Source organism: Aythya ferina (assembly GCF_964211825.1).
Source record: "Aythya ferina genome assembly, chromosome: Z".
Lineage (NCBI taxonomy): Eukaryota > Metazoa > Chordata > Aves > Anseriformes > Anatidae > Aythya > Aythya ferina.
This window is the reverse complement of record NC_140299.1, coordinates 1,514,928-1,530,800: the sequence shown is the minus strand read 5'-3', so window position 1 is coordinate 1,530,800 and position 15,873 is coordinate 1,514,928. Positions and strand designations below refer to the sequence as shown.

General features: G+C 44.0%; 1 protein-coding gene across 1 annotated transcript in view; it reads left to right on the top strand.

Moving 5' to 3' along the window:
• Positions 1-15,873, top strand: part of LOC311426607 (netrin receptor DCC-like) — a gene marked incomplete at its 3' end in the record, with an annotated part of 357,717 nt that overhangs the window by 237,242 nt on the left and 104,602 nt on the right. Inside the window, exons 10-11 of the mRNA XM_084503074.1 lie at positions 10,207-10,355; positions 10,834-10,972. Of these exons, the coding sequence (XP_084359200.1) occupies positions 10,207-10,355; positions 10,834-10,972 (288 nt within the window). The remainder of the gene's footprint in view (positions 1-10,206; positions 10,356-10,833; positions 10,973-15,873) is intronic.

Genomic DNA, 15,873 nt, shown 5'->3' with positions numbered 1-15,873 from the left:
TATGTTTTATTAATTTTTGGAGTACTTGGAAGCTTTCAGTTCTGCCTTTACACATTCTGCATGTCTCATCTGTAAATATTTCCTGGTCTCCAGAAAGAAGAGGAATTTATTGAGTTTATCCTATGGCAGTTTTTCTCCCTTGGAAAGTCCAAGAAGGGCTATTGCAGAGAAAGCAATGTGACTTTAGCCCTCCCACAGCAAAATTCATTGTTTAGAGGAGTTATTCAAAAAAAATGGTGTTGATAACCAGTTCTTAGCATCTGGGGACCAGAGCATCTCCCATTCAAATAGAGATGGGTGCAGGAACCACTTCAGCTCCTGCTCTGAGACTGCTTTGCTGTTTATTGCATTTCTTTCCAATTATGCAATTGCTGTGTGCAAACATAACCAGAGTTGTATTTCAGCCCTTTTTGGGTAAATAATGCTTGAAAGTCAGTTTAGGAATCTGAGTTTTTAGAAAGTAATAAGCAAATTTTAAGCAAATAAGCACCAGCATCGTTTAACTATCAGCAATTTCTCTCTGTTAAAACACGTGCAGATGCACGTACACACGATCCTGTAAATGTTTGCATTACGCATACGTATATTTACAGAAGGAAAATAAGATTTCACTGGGGAAATCTTGCTCTTTGCAAAGCCCAGGTGAAAAGCAGGCACCGCTTCCCCCTGCTGTTACTGACTGATGCTGCCACAGCCCGGAGTTACCCGCTCTGTTTAACGCCAAGCGTAGACGTATGGAATATCTTTTCCTATTTAATAACTTCAAGATTCCTCTAAAGTGTCAAGTTAGAGCGTGGAGGAAATATTGCTTTCCATTTCTCTGTTCGCTTTTCACCGGTGACCAAATTATCTTATCATTTTTGAAACAACTCTCTCTGGTCCTGGGAGGCAGTCAGCCTCGGTGTGGCTGTCTTTTAGAACACGCTGTAACTATTGTACAATAAATTACATGGCTGCCCCGAAATTGAATTTCCACATTATTTGAAAATATCCGAAGTATTATGCAATCTGGCATTGTTAAAGAAGAAAAAAGCTGATGAAAAAGGACATCTGAAATTCATGTCTGTCAGTGCCTGTTTCTAAAAGTGCATACATTTGCTCGGTAATCAGTTTAAAAGATCAACAGAACAAGTCCCAGCTTTTTGAAATAATCATCCACAATATACGTGCTGGATTTATATGAAGGTTATTGTCCCCAGATTAAACCTTTTTTTTTTTTTTTTTTTCCCCTTTTTCCTTTTTTTTTGTTGTAAACTGCAACCCCTTTTTCCTTGCCTTTATGGTATATAATTTCACTACAGTATTATCGGCCCGGATTTAAATCCCTGCCTGCTTAAGCCATGTCTAATCTTTTCATACCACATGTGGAGACTTTGTGAGTTATTATTTTGCCTCCTCAAGATGCTGTTAAAGCAGCTTGGAAGTAGAGAATAAAGAAAGGCATCTATTCTTGCACAGGGGATTGAAAATGTCCATCGGAGGTTTGAAAGGGGTTCCCCGCTGCGGGACCAGCTCACGGCTTTTCACATCCCTGAGGAATTAAAGGCCGCTTCCTAATAAATCTGCGTCTTCGTGATGTGTGTGTTAGCTGCTGGAAGAGAAGATGAATAGGGAGGCATGTTGGTGTGCCCCAAAGAAACGCGGAGGCATCTCTGCAGCCTTATCATCTCCATCCCAGGGAAATCAATTTAGCGTGCGCTGACATCTCAACTTCTACCCGGGCAGCTTTGTGAAGGACAATTAATAATGGCATCTTTCTGAGGCCTAACTCCTGATTTCTGAGGTTTGCTCATATCTACTTGCAGAAGCCCACCTGTATGTCTGCCACCTCCTGTGGGAGCAGATCTCAGACCCCGTGGTTGCCCCTGGAGGCGAGCCCCCACCTTCTTGTCTTCTGCATAGAGCAGCCACTTGGCCAAAGATTAAACCTTTTCCTCCCCATCTTTCACAGAAACCCTCAGTTAGGAGGCCTTTTATCTGAGTGGGGCAGCATTAAATGCTCCTGGGCTCTCCCTCTCCATTTGGGTGAAGGTTTCTGGTCCCAAACCAGCGTGGTTTTGTGGCCAGAATCCGGGCTCGATGCATTTGTAGACCTCCACTTTGGATCCTCCCACCCATCTTGAAGCCAAGAGGAAGAGGGACTACGATCAGCAGTTGTCCTAGGGTTATTTGGGAGTGATAACTGCAGGCTCTTGGGAGTGTCAGGTTTTAGGTTCACAATGGGAGATGGTATCACAGCAGGTTCCTGTTTTCATTAGAAAGAGGTAAGCGTACTTATAGGAAAGAAATTGCCTGGCAGCTGGGTTGGAAACCAGTATTTCAGAGATGATAAATGAGGGGAAGGTGGATGTGAGCACAGGAAATCCTCGGGATATGTGTGTGTCTCTCAACGTGGGCCAGGGCGAGTTTCAGGGACTTCAATGTTTTCTGTGTGGTCCAAGAGAAGGAGCAGCAGAAAGTCAAGGCATTTCAGGGCTTTTTCATCACTGAGCGACCATCGGTACCCAAATCAATGTTTAGACTGGATAGCTCTGTTTTTACATGGCCAACCAGTACTTTGTTTAAACCGATATTTAAACTTTTAGCTGACTTAGAGCAGGTGGACATCCACGTGTTGGGCTCAGACGGATGCGTGGACGGACTTGAGTAGCTACAGAGCCAACCTGATCAGTGTAAGGTTATCATACAGCACACATGAATATTACTAAGGGGAGGCAAACACCGAGGGTAGAGTTCGTAAGCTCTTAGAGTTCATCAATGTCTTTCCGAGTTACTTCACTCGGCATCCAGGTTTCCAGAGAAGCTGACACTAATGACTTTTAATTCCCACTGGGGGCTGGTGCATGCAGCCTCAGAAATCAGTCCCTTTGTCAGAAGAGCTTGTCATTTTTTGTGATTATGATGGGGAAGATACATATATTATTTAATCCCTGGCTGGCTGCACCTAAGTTTTTTGTCTCAAAAGACAAAACCTGCCATTGATACCATGTTAAAGCAATTGCACCAGAAGCTGCTCAAGTTGGTTTTCTTCTTCTCACTCCAAGTTTCGCAGTGGAGACAATATCCAAATATCCTTTGAAGGCATTAGTTGCACAGGAAACGTTGAAAGGACACGAACAAAATTCCAGTCGCAGTCTCTTGTAACGTGCGTTTGTCAGAGAAATGTCAAAACCACATAGAAAATTAAAAGATCATTAACATGAACGCAATGAGATTTGACATGAAAAGCAAGGGAAGGCAGCATTGTCTTTAAAGTGCACGCGGATGACGATTTTATCAGGCACAATCGGTTCCATATATGTTGACCCGCACAAATTAAGTTTGTATGTGCTGGAGTAATTGAATTTTCTGATGTCTTGCATCAGACCCATCCGTTTTTGATACCTCTCGGGGTCCCCAAATAGGGCCGGACCCAGCTGCTGTTGGGTGTTGAGTGTTTCAGAGGGTGCTAGAGCCATGTCAACTGGTTTTGGGCATCAGTTTGTCATGGTGCCGATAATATTGTCGCTCTAAATGATACTAAATCATTTCGTGCTAGTCAACAGCAGTTGGTTTGTTCAGACCTTTGTGTACTGATGGAATAAAAAATGAATAATTTTTATAAGCCCTGCGGCTAGTCCCGTTTAACGAGGGAGCCCTTGGGCTCCGTCAGGAGCCTCCTGTGCTCCAGCCCACACTGGCTGTCACGGTGATGAACGGAGGACAAGAGGCTCCTGCTCCCCATCCGTCAGCTCCCAACAACACCACATTTATTACTGGAAAGGAAAAACTCGTCTCTGTCCGAGGCGGCGTCCTCACCCTGCCAAATTTCGGGTGTACCCAACAGAGCCCCGAATAACGAATGGCCAACAACGAATGGCCCCTTGAGGTTTGGACAGCATCACCGCCATGAGACACGGGAGATGTTTATCAACGTGTGAAAGGGTCAGGGCAGGTAAAAAAAAAAAGCCAGCATCTCCGGTGGATTGCTTCGGCAGGGAATTTTTCTCGTCGTTGGATGAAAGGGGGAAGCAGTGCTGAAAAATGTGTTGTGTGGAGTCATTAATATCCCCCTCATTTGTGTGTATCCTTCCGTAATGGCTCCGTAAAATGCACCCCGGGGTAACTTTACGCCGTTCTTACATGGTTCTTTAATTTTATGAGTAATTTACGGGGAGGGCTGGGGAAGGGGGGGAGAGGTTTTCGATTGCTTGAAATTTTAATGGAACGTGTCTTCCTTGCTAAATGTTGGGCAGGCATGAAGGAGAAGATGGTGGCGTCTGTTTTTCTGTCTCTTTGACTCATGTGTCTAGCTTTCCATCCACTTATTTCTCCCAAGGCCTTTAAATCTTTTTTTTTTCCTTTTTTTTTTTTTTTTCCTGGGAGTGAAGCTTGGCTTCTGGCTGCAGTTCCTGAATTTGAAACCGCTTTGCAATTAGAGCTCATTCTGGCCGTTGTTTTTATTTGCTTCTCGTTTTTCCCCCTAGGAAGCATCACAGGCAGGGAACGTGTTTGAAATAGGTTTCTTTTTACTCGCGGGGGGTCAGACAGCTCCGGGTCTTTGGTCTAGGTACATGCTTCACTTTGCAGCTCTGGTCTCGCTCTAGCCTGGCCCTTAGGACACTTGGTTTGTCCCCAGCGCTGGTCCAGGTAACGCCTCCGACCTCCCTGCTGGCCTCAGTGCTGCCTCGGGTGCTGGAAAATACACGCTTCAATCCCACAGACGTGGCTGCAGTATGAATTTTGTCCTCTGCTCCCTGCCTTGTTTTTGTTTGTTTCAACCCGGTGATCATTTCAAATAAGATGGAAATGATAAATATTTATTTTGCGGGGAAGCTGAAGCTTTCTCCCACGGCAAGTATCGCTCCTGCCACCGTTCTTGTATTCCTTGTCCACTCCCTGCCTCCTTTGGGGCCGTGTCTGTGCTTCGGGGACAGGTTTGGCTCTCGAGGTATGAATAAACTTGAAGAAGAACTGCTTGTTAGAGGTTGTTAGCACTGATAATTGAGATTGAAGACCATCTCCTGCTATTTTAGTCTTCAGAATCTGCTTAGCTTTAATGTCATGACTTTTGTTTTGCATCTTTTCCGTTTTCCTTTGAATTTCTCATTTCCCTTGGGGAACAAAATGCGGTACCTTAAGGCAGGCTCAGTGACTCCGTCCATGTCTCCCTGCTGAGAATGTGGGTCCTGTGCTTCATGGGGAGGCTGATTATGAGTGTTTTTTTAACAAGAGAGGGATATAAAGAGGGATGAAATAAGAGAAAAATGAAAACTGGGATTGTACAGCTTCCTAAAGACTTTGGGAAAAAGCATCAAAGAAGAGAAGAAATATTCTGAACATTTTTCTTGAAGCTCAGATTGATTCTCGCCTCCCCGAAATAATGCAGTCATTTATTTTATTTTTTTATTTTTGGGTGGGTTTTGGGTGCTTTTTTTCTGACCACCTCTGCTGCCCCCTTTGAAAAGCTTCGGTCTCATTAGAAAGTTGCATTGCTATATGAAATACTGCAATTAAAACTGAATTTAATTGACATTGCATCCTCTTTCTGAGACTTTCTTTAAGTCTTGGTGTCCACTTAGAAATTACTCATGAAAGAAGTTAAAACCTTTTCTCTTTCTCTGTGCTTACGTCCTCATGGAGCAGAGCGTGTGGTGCCATCTGTGTTCTCTTCCTTCCCGTCTCCTCCCATCCGACCAAATCCACAAGTTGAAATTTGTTTCCCAAAGGAAGCTGCAGCGGTTTTGCCTTTTCTCCCAATCTCCCAGTTGCTCCAAAACTGTAGGGGTGAAGAAGTTTTAAGGCAGAGGCAATAACGGTCTCTGTTGGGTGAAACCCAAAGCTTCAGGTGTTCCTCTTAGCAGGAGGTTTTAAAATGGGATTAAAACATCAATTTAAATATAGGGTGAGTAGAGGAAGAGTAGGAAAAAGACTGGAGGCTCATGGTTCACAGGAAATTATGAAGCTGTCGTCTTCATACAAATAGTCAACAAAATGCTGGCTGTATTTTGAAGTATTTTTTTGATTGTTTTCCTTTTTCATTGCCCTAATGAACCGATATATTTCATCCTGTCATCCTGCATGTAAAGCTCATGAAAAGCTTACACTGAAGTCATGTGAAAGCCGCTGAGAAATATTTCGGAAATGCATTTTTCTGTTTTGGAAATATTACCGGGTGTTTCAGCGCCATGGCAATATTTTGTTTCGTTTTCCTTGCGAGAAGCGAAAGCTGTCACCGCGTCTTCCCAATGTTTTGATTTCTCTGAAAACCGTGTTTACCCAAAATAATCCAGCTCAGTGAAAATACTCCAAGGGCTCTAAACGAGAAGAAGGATTCTCCATGGCCGAGGTCTCTCTACACGGCATGCTCCCTGCCTTTTGTGGTTCATGGAGGTTGTTGGTACGAAGAAGAACCCACCAGTTGTCATCTAATCATTTATTTTCATATATAATAAGCTTCTCTGCCTAGAAGCAAGTCGTAATTTTGCTCCAAATCTGCTGAGACACACTATGCCAAGTGACGTACTTCTCTTTGACTGATTTGCGAAGAAGGAGCAGAGAATTTTTATCTTTATTTCATCTGGACTTTTCTTCCTGCCCCAGAAATCTTGCAGTCTAAAGAGGTAAGATAAAAAATGGGTAGGAGATATATTATTATGCCACTTTATGGGCAGGAAAATGAAGCATAAAAGCTTTAAATTATTTATCCAAGCTCCCTCTGGAAGCCTGAGCCAGAGCCAGGATTGCCGTAACCTATCTTTCTGGGCAGTTTCTCAAAATAAAAGGGTGAATTTTGGGCCCTGTTGAAGTCAATAGGAGTTGCTTTTGATTTCTGCGGATGCTATCATTCCCCTTAAGTGCATAGCGGGGCCTCCAGCTGAATGCTCCTCCATTCAGAAGGGTTTTCCTTCCAGTTTTCAGACCTCGGAACAAAAGCGGGGCATGTTTGGACACCCAGAAACACATTTTGTAACAAAAGCATGTTTTCTAAATTAATTTATCTCACTGACTGCAGGCTGTTACTTGGTTGATGGCGTTATTTTAGTCTGTGTTTTTGTATCCCATATTTCTTTGGGTTTCTTATTTACAGTAGTGATCTCTTGATAAGTTTTAACTCATGGAGAGATGTTTTCCCCAGTATAAACCAGCTTCTTCCTCTGCACACGGGCTCATGGCTCTCCTGCAGAAGCATCCAGCCTCTTAAAACAAGATCTTCTCTTATTTATTTCCATGGGACTAAGTAAGGAAAAACATCTTTTAGGTTCCCTCTGGTTTAATTATCTCTTCTCATAGGGTTTTAATGAATGACAGAGCATCCCATGGCACTTAGACATCCCATGCAGGTGGTTTAGAAATAAAACATTGGTGATTGCTCCCTTACAACTCATCTGAGGGTGCTTGTAATGGTCAGGAAGCACTGAAATCTGAGAGTTTGTATGGGAAGAGTGGAAATAATGACGAGTTCCTAGGTCTGTTGCCTAACCCTTCTCACTGAACATGTCCTAAAGAACAAACGCGCTGTGAATCTCATCCTGCTTTTCCTCTAACATGTTGTCATCTGTGAGAATCCAGCAAAGTTACTGCATGAGCAGTAAAAAGAAAAAGAAAATTGCTGATCTGCAACAAGGGAAAGCAAGCCAAGAAGTTTTTACAAAAGGATTGTTCATTGCAACTTGAGTTTTACTCCACTAAGGAATGATACTTGTGAAATCCCAATGAAGAGAATAGAAGTTGGCTCGGGCTGTGGCAGCAAAGGTCAAGATCTCTGGGACCAGAGAGAGAAAGAGGGAGGAAAAAATAAATAAAACAAGCAGGACTGTGAGCTTTCAGCTTGTATTTGGGGGATTCGACTTGAAGGTGATGTTTAGGGCTCTGCTTTCTCGTCCCAAGGCTGCCGTGCGTAATTCTGCATCAATACTTAGAGCTCAAGGCTGGAGCCCACCAGTAGCTCCAAGAGAAGTTCAATATCATCTTCTAGACCTCAAACCAATGGTCTTGGGGGTTACTACTTGATCCTGTACCTGCCAGAGGGCTCCTTGAGGAGTTCAGCTGCTCTTCTCTCCGGTCTCCAGTGGGACTTGGGCATGAGCCCAAAAATTCAGGTCTGAGAGGGATATTAAACATGTTTAGGCAGTTGCCAAGCAATTTTTGACGTAGCTGCCCACATTCCTATTTTAGGCACTGGTATCTTTCCTGGATCTTAATAACTATTATCATCAAAATTTTAAGCGAATGACAGCAAAGAGGAAAACTGTGCAAGAGAAGCGAAGGCTCCTGAGAGCAGAAATTGGATTCAAGAAGCAGTTGACTGTAAAAGGGATACCAGCTCTTTCTGACCCTACAACAAAGCAGGGTCACTAGAGGTCTGAAAGCCTACAAGTGGCCAAGACTGCTAGTGTCCCTCCCTGAGCTCTGAAGTCCTCTTCAGCTCCCCCAGCTCTTCTGACCCCAAAAACGAGCCACATTGACTGAGCTTTGCCATTGTAGGTATGCCTCTGAGTGTCATTTCTCTTGCCAGAGGATTCCAGCTCACCCCACATGAGTGGGGTTTCAGCAGCCGGGCCGGGACGTGGATGTGCAGCACTTGTGCTCTGTAGGATGGGAGGAGGGATGGAGTTACGGCCCTTCTCCGGAGGCACTCAAAGTATTGCCAAGTGTACATGAACTATTTGCTTTTTTATGGACTCCTGAATGGGAGCAATTCCCCCAAATAACCCCAAAACTGGCAGTCGGGAGAGCAGCAGCAAAATCTTTCCAAGCAGTTGTTGTAGCTCGTGTTTATGAAAAAGTCTGAGCTACTGAACCCATCTTTTATGGGAGCAGGAGGGCATTCTCAGAGAAACAGTGCTTTTGGAAATATATTGAAGTGTTTACGTGGAACTCATGGTAACAGAAAATATGCTGTTCCTCTGCCAGCCCTCCTTGCTTTCTTCTTTTTTTTTTTTCAGAGAAAGGACACTGTTAGTTGTAAAAGACCAACTTCAGAAGAAATACGATTTAATGTCTCATTTTAATGGGACGTAAAGTGGTTCTAGAGCCTCTCTGCTACTTAGCAAAATCAGAATTTAGGAAAAGATTGAAAACCTAATGCCAATTTTCTCCAGATGACTGCTTGTCGGAAGGGATCAGGGAAGATTACGAAATGCTTTGTGTGCGCTGCAAATATCGAGACCTTAAGCACGTTACAACGCCTGTCGGAAACATGAGAAGGAATGAAAAGGGAAAGCCAGGGGAAGAAAATACAAAATATTTCAAATGTTAACATTTAAAGCTGGAATTGCATGTGATCAAAGGCGTGCGGGTGCCGTGCCGTGCGCACAATAGCCGGGGAGTTTATTTTGTGCTACGGCACGCGCTCTGTTGAAAGTAAAAAGATGCTATTTGGTGCTGAAGGTGTTCAGCAGTAACCTCCTGCTCAACCTTTGCATTTTGGCCATGATTATCGCTCGTTTTTCTTCCGATTTTGCTGGAGTTCAGGGTGAAGGCACAGATAAACTGGAGGGATTCTCTCCTCAAAACCTTCCTTCGCCACTGGGGTTTGGTCCAACGGAGACCCGCCGTGGCTGATGTTCAGGAGGAGGACTGCTGGTGCTTGTAGGAGTTTATTAAGATTTTCAGCTCTTTTTTTTTAAGAACTAATTCAAGCTGAGTGTGATGTAGTTAATGTGCCATAATTTGCATGCAGAGAGAAATTGGAGCACTTTAAGAGACAGTCTGCATAAGAAAAGGTGACCCGCTATTGTTCCTTGAACAATGGCAAGGGATTGTTTGGGGTTGGCATTTGAGGACTTCTGTGTTTCTTCACCCACCACAATCTGGTGTTAAGGCAGACTTTGCATTTCAAATGATTTCTATTTAGAGCTAAAACTATTGCAAACTTCTACAGTTACCAGCTTAAATGAATTAAATATCAATTTCAAGGACCAGGTATTTCAACACTTTGATTGTCATTATTTGTGTCAACACTTATATTGTCATTATTCATCAAATATTGTCATTATGTGTTTGTGCCCAGCCAGGCCAGACCCGTGGGCTCCTGTCCGTGGGGCTGCTCTGGGTGTCTTCCCTCACCTGCATGAACATTGTCACCTTGTTCTGGTGTTATTTTTCGTGGGTTTGGCCTCCCTTTCATCTCTGTCTGTCTAAGTTTTGAGGGTCATGCTGCATAAGGGGGCTGAGAGCAGCACGGGAGCGGAGATCTCACTCGGCCCTTTCCTTCCCGTGCAGTGCAAGTGCCAGGGCCAGTGGAAAACCTGCGGGCTGTGTCCACTTCACCTACCTCCATCCTCGTGTCCTGGGATCCCCCTGCCTACGCCAACGGCCCCGTGCAAGGCTACAGGCTCTTCTGTACGGAGACAGCAACGGGAAGGGAGCAGGTGAGTGGGAAAGGGGGCATTCAGCTTGGGCTGCAAAAGCTGTTTCATGCTGGTGAAATCCCTCTTCTGTTTGCTCTGCAATTTCAACAAAATGTTAAATCCTGTTTAAAGACCCATTAGAATTCCCCCTTTACATTGTGCTAAGCCATCAAGATGTTGGTAGCAGGTTGTACGTGTGATCGTTGTAGAATACGTGGGTTTAGTTGCTTCGTGTAACTTCTTCCAGGTTTATTGTAGGAGGGTAAAATAATGCAAATCCAGCCTAGAAATGGCACATCCTCTCACCAGACTGACAGCTGCTCGTAGTAAAAATTCCTGTTGCGGATGAATGTCTGTAACAACCTATTCTGCTAGAATTTGCCCTTTATTCCATCTTAAATAAGGGTTTAGCTTCTCAAAGAGCAGCATATTGGTCCCCAAACTGCTCACCTGTGTTCGTGTTACTCCTGATGACCTCTTGCTGTCTGTGTGTGCTCAGAACGTGGAGGTGGAGGGGCTCTCCTACCGGCTCGAAGGGCTGAAGAAGTTCACCGAGTACACCCTGCGCTTCCTGGCCTACAACCGCTACGGCCCCGGCGTCTCCACCGAGGATGTCACCGTCACCACGCTTTCGGATGGTAAGTGGAGAAGGAAAGACCCAACGGGTTGCTGGGCTGAGGTTGTGGTGCTTTTTTTCTCTACGTTGAGGAAGAAACAGTAATGAAGCAATTTGGTTATTCAGCGTGCAGGACGGAAACCAGAGATTCATAACCTGCCTGCAGTGCTCTGAGCTAATGCTCATCTCCAGGGATAATTGGTTCACTTCATTATACCTACATCTAATAATGAGGATGCTGCACAGCTCTATTTTCTCTCTAACTCGAGCATAGGTGTGGATACCCTGTAGCTATTTCATTACAATGGCATTGGAGGACACAACTGCCTGCCTTTTCCTTGCATGTTATGTGGTGGGGCAGCAGATGTGCCCGTGCTTCACCCTCTGCTCGGTCACAGCAGCTTCCCTGTTGTCCTCCCCAGGCTCCCGGGACACACAAGGGAGGTACATCAAGTCGGGTTTTGCGTTAGGAAGCACTTAGTTGTGTTGGCCAACACAGAATTTACACCTGCTTTACTCCTGTTGAAGACACTGAGTCTGATTCGTGGACCTAGCCAAAGCAGGAGTTACTATATCAAAGTCACTTTGGCCACAAAGGTGTAAAAACCTAAAAAGGACAAAAAAAATAATAATAAAATTTAGTGGGGTGGGTGCATGCAAAGCCCAAGAAGGATCTCCATCAGGTTGACTTTTCCAAATAGATATTTTTGCTGCCAGGCAGTTCTCTCTGGTTTTAGGAGGAAATACAGCCCTTACGGTTAAAAGAGAATAGCTGATATTTGCTGGGGGAAGGAGGAATAAATGAAGGGGAGAAGAGAGCCCAGAAAGCAGAAGAGAGAGCAGAGACGGGAGGGTGCCGGTGCTTCAGGAACAGTTCCCCACTGAGCCCCACAGCCAGAGGGATTTTTCTCCATGCCAACGCTTTGTTTAAAGATGATCCAAGAGGTGTCAACCGAGCTTTTGTGGTGAAATTTATAAATGGTTTTCTTTCTGATAACAATTCTGACAACTTATTTTTCACCCGTGCTGCTAAAGGAAGGTAGGGGAGTTCCAGTTGGCTTGTCCTGGGGTTGGATCACTAACTCAAGGTCATCTTTGTAGAAAAATGTTTATATTTACCACTTTCTACCTAATTTTATTACGAATGCCGTATCTCTCCCTGGTTATCCTACCCAAACCAGCTGAAAAATTTAGTCTGAGGTTAGGAGTGGCGATTTTCTGTCTGTCTGGTGAACTCCTTTGCTTCTGAACGCTTCTCCACAGCTGAGCAGCTGAAAAAATCAATACGAGTTTCTGGGCAGCAGGAGCAGAAGCTATATAAACCCTGGAGAAAAACAGCAGATGAGAGGGATATCGTGCTCTGGAGAAGCTCCTGCATTTCTTTGAGGTGGCTGCAGCACAGTCCCCAGGCCACGCAGGTGACAAGGTGTAGGGGAAACCCCAAGCAAGTGCTATTTTAATCTGCCTTACTCCAGGCTCTGTCTTCAGTGGGATCCATCCACGAGCCCCCAGCTCGTTTGGCACCATTATTTTATATTTGACACCTCTGCACTATTTTTTCAAGTGCTGCTTCTGTCTCCCCGGTTAATTCAGTTTCCCCTGTTAATACGGGCTGGATCTTGGCAGAATAAATTACTTCACACTTATAATTATAAAAACAAAAGGAAAACAAGTGAAAAATGAATATTTTGCATAATGTATGCAGATTTAATTCACGCCGTGAAGTGTAGAACTGCGGCCCTGTACTCCACTTTGGTTTTAAATGTCATCATAAGTGAGAAAGGGAAAAGATTGTTATTCATGAGGCTGGAAATTATCCTCCGCAAGTGTTTCAAACGCTTCACCTGTCTGCGAACAAAAATCACTGCTAAAGAGGAGGCTCTTCCTGGGCTCTTTCTCTACCAATAACTCATTCTCGATATCCAAATGACATTTGAAACCTGGGGTATCCCAGGGTAATTGCAATTAAGCGAGAATCTGTTAATTCTGGTTTTGTTTTAAAGCTTTTCCCACAAAACAAACCCCCTTCTCAGGAGTGGATGTGCAGAAAGAGGGGAAAAAAAGGGTTTGTAGCAGGTATAAAAGAAGAGAAAATGCCTCCAGGATTTCTTTTCATCCTTCTTACTGTGGTAGTCCCAGCATCTCATTGTACGGAAGGAGACAAGGGAGTGGAGAGCACAAGTCCAAACCTTCCTGCAATTCCTTCTTTTATGGTTCAAAAAAAAAAAAAAAAAAAGACCTTTCCCAGGGTTAAGGCCTTTTCTGCCAGAGGATGCCCCATAAAACAGCAAGAAATAACTCGTGTGCAGCTATCAACCTACAGAGAGGAGAGGAGAAGCCATTAATCCATCCTGGTTTATTGGTGAGCGATAAAGGGAGGAGAAAGCCTGCAGTTCCCCGTATCCACATCACTTTCTAAAACAGGGTTAGTTTCTGCTCCCCACTCTCTGGTAGAGAAGTCTTTGGGATTGGGCTGCTTCCTTTCATCTTGTAAAAGGACCAGAATCATTTTTAAACCTTCTTTCCTCTTGGGAAAGCGAGTGTGCTTGCTCAAGTTATTTTTTCCATCCGTCCTTGGCTGTACAGCGTATGATACGGTCTGTAGCTTCACCACAAGAAAAAAAAAGCCCGTGCCGTTGGATCCTGCACATCTGTACGCAGACATTTCCTCTGAAGCTCTGGGATGTAATCTATTATCTGAGAAAAAAACCTCAGTCAAAGGAACTGAGTGTGGCAACCCCACTGCAGGAGCTATGGACCCCAGACAGGATTCACCAGATCAAGGAGCAGACTGTATCTTCAGTGCTGCTGAGTTTTCTGTTTAAAATACAGCTCCGATAAGGTTTGGCCGAGCCGTGTGCCATCTCAGAAACGCTCCGAGCTATCATGCTCGTGAATTTATCAAAATGCATTTAATCCCGGCAATTGGCAGCCGGTCTTCTTTCATGCTTCCCGAGTACTTGGTTTAAACAAAATTTATAGCCCATCTTCCTGGAGGGGTTCTGGATGGATGCCCCAAACCCATCATGATCAGGAGGCATTTGGACAATGCCCTCATTGATTTTGCCTGGCCCTAAAATGACCACTCACCAAGTCCACCCGTGGATTTGACGAGCTTTGAAGGGTTCTTCCAACTGAACCATTCTTTTTCTTCTTATTATTATTATTTCTACCAGTTAGAAGTACCAAAACTCAGTGCTTTGCATATAAATGTTCTTTCCATCACCAGCAGTGAGGCTCATCTCACCCAGCTTCGTGCCAAGACGAAGGGGCTGAATTTATCCCTGGATGCATCCGTCTCTGCTCATTGCGTATCGATGAAATGAGTTCTGCTCTAATTTCTCGGCATCATCAAGCTGGGAATCATCCACAAAAGTTTTACCAAGTGCATCCGATTGCTTTATTCGATCAAGAAGGAAAAGAAGAGGATGTATTTGTAATCTCTCCAGTGCTTAGTTTGTCAGGGGAATTGGCTGATGGTTGTGCAACCCCAGACATTAAATCGGGGTCTCCCATTTAGTAAAGCAGAAAACTCAGAGTGGAGAACAAGGAATGAAGACGCCCAGCATTGCCGTGGAAGGGATTGAGTTTGATGCTGGGTCAGGGCTGGATTTATTTCTCTTATTGATCAAAGATCTGGCAGGAAAGATAAAGCGTGCATCAATTATGTACGAGCACAACAAAATTGGGTAATATGACAAGTGTTCGCCAAAGAGAAATAATCAGAAAAATAAAGACAAACAAATAATGGAAAAGGAAAAATGAAGATAAGTTTATTTGGTAGGAGAATAATGCGTAGCGGCCATAAAACATAAAAGTCATCAACGAAGAGGAAAGGTGGCTCAGCCACCCTTTGCTATGCCATCACAGCTGCTCACTTTGCTGTACCATTGCCCCCAGACAATGAATTTTCAGGCTATTGTGATTCAAATGCATCATTTTTTTTTTTAATTTTTATGCTCCACGGAGCCTTCATAAATCCAACGGTATCAGAGCGGGACTTTGCTGGCAGCAGGACCCTCCTGGTTAGCTGTTGTTGCTTTTCCTCTTATTTCCCATTATTTTGTTATTGGCCCTGGAAAATGACTTAGCTCTGGCTGACTCAAATCCTTCCTGCAGGATCAATCCTGTGCACTGAGGATGCTTCAAGGTGGTTCCCATCGTGCCCTCGGTATAATACGTTGGCTTTCACCCATTCATTCTCTCCTCAGTCCCAGAAGTTTTGGCCAAAGCAAGTTACAAAATGAGTCATGTCCACGTTTTGCTTGGTGCTAAAGGTGCCACTCTCCTCCATTTTTCACTGAAGATGAAAACTATGTCCCCTTTCTACACGGCTTCCAGCTCGCAGGTCTTTACCTATTAAATTATTCCCTACAACCAGAAGTCTTTCTCCCATTCAGGTAGCTGTCGACAATAAACCAAACACTTCTTAACGCCGTTTAAATAAACAAAATTAATTCATTCGATCTCTGAGATGCTTCAGGTCTGAGATCATTGGTGTAGATCTTTGCTGAACCAATTTAAACACGGGCAGCTGAAACAATAATTTTGCCCGAGTGCTCTTGTTAACGTCACATAAAAATGGTTTAAAGAGCACAGCTTTGGCTTGATGTATTCATAACTGTACACTGAAAAATCATTTTCTCTCATTTGCCCTAATGCATCAGGCTGCCAACTCTTCTTAAATTGGGTATTTACCATGGGCCTTTTTCAGTTCTTTTTTTTTTTGCAAATTCAGGGCCAACTTAGGCAGGCAATATTTCTCTAGAAGGGAAATAAAGCTTGAGGTGCGTGTCAGGGAGCTGATGCATCACAACTAAGAACATATTTGTAAAGCTCTTGGCTCCTCAGCAGTTGAATTAATATTGGCCATCTGCTGGAGGAATGAATATACATTTGAACTGGTCTTGTACGAGCAGATTG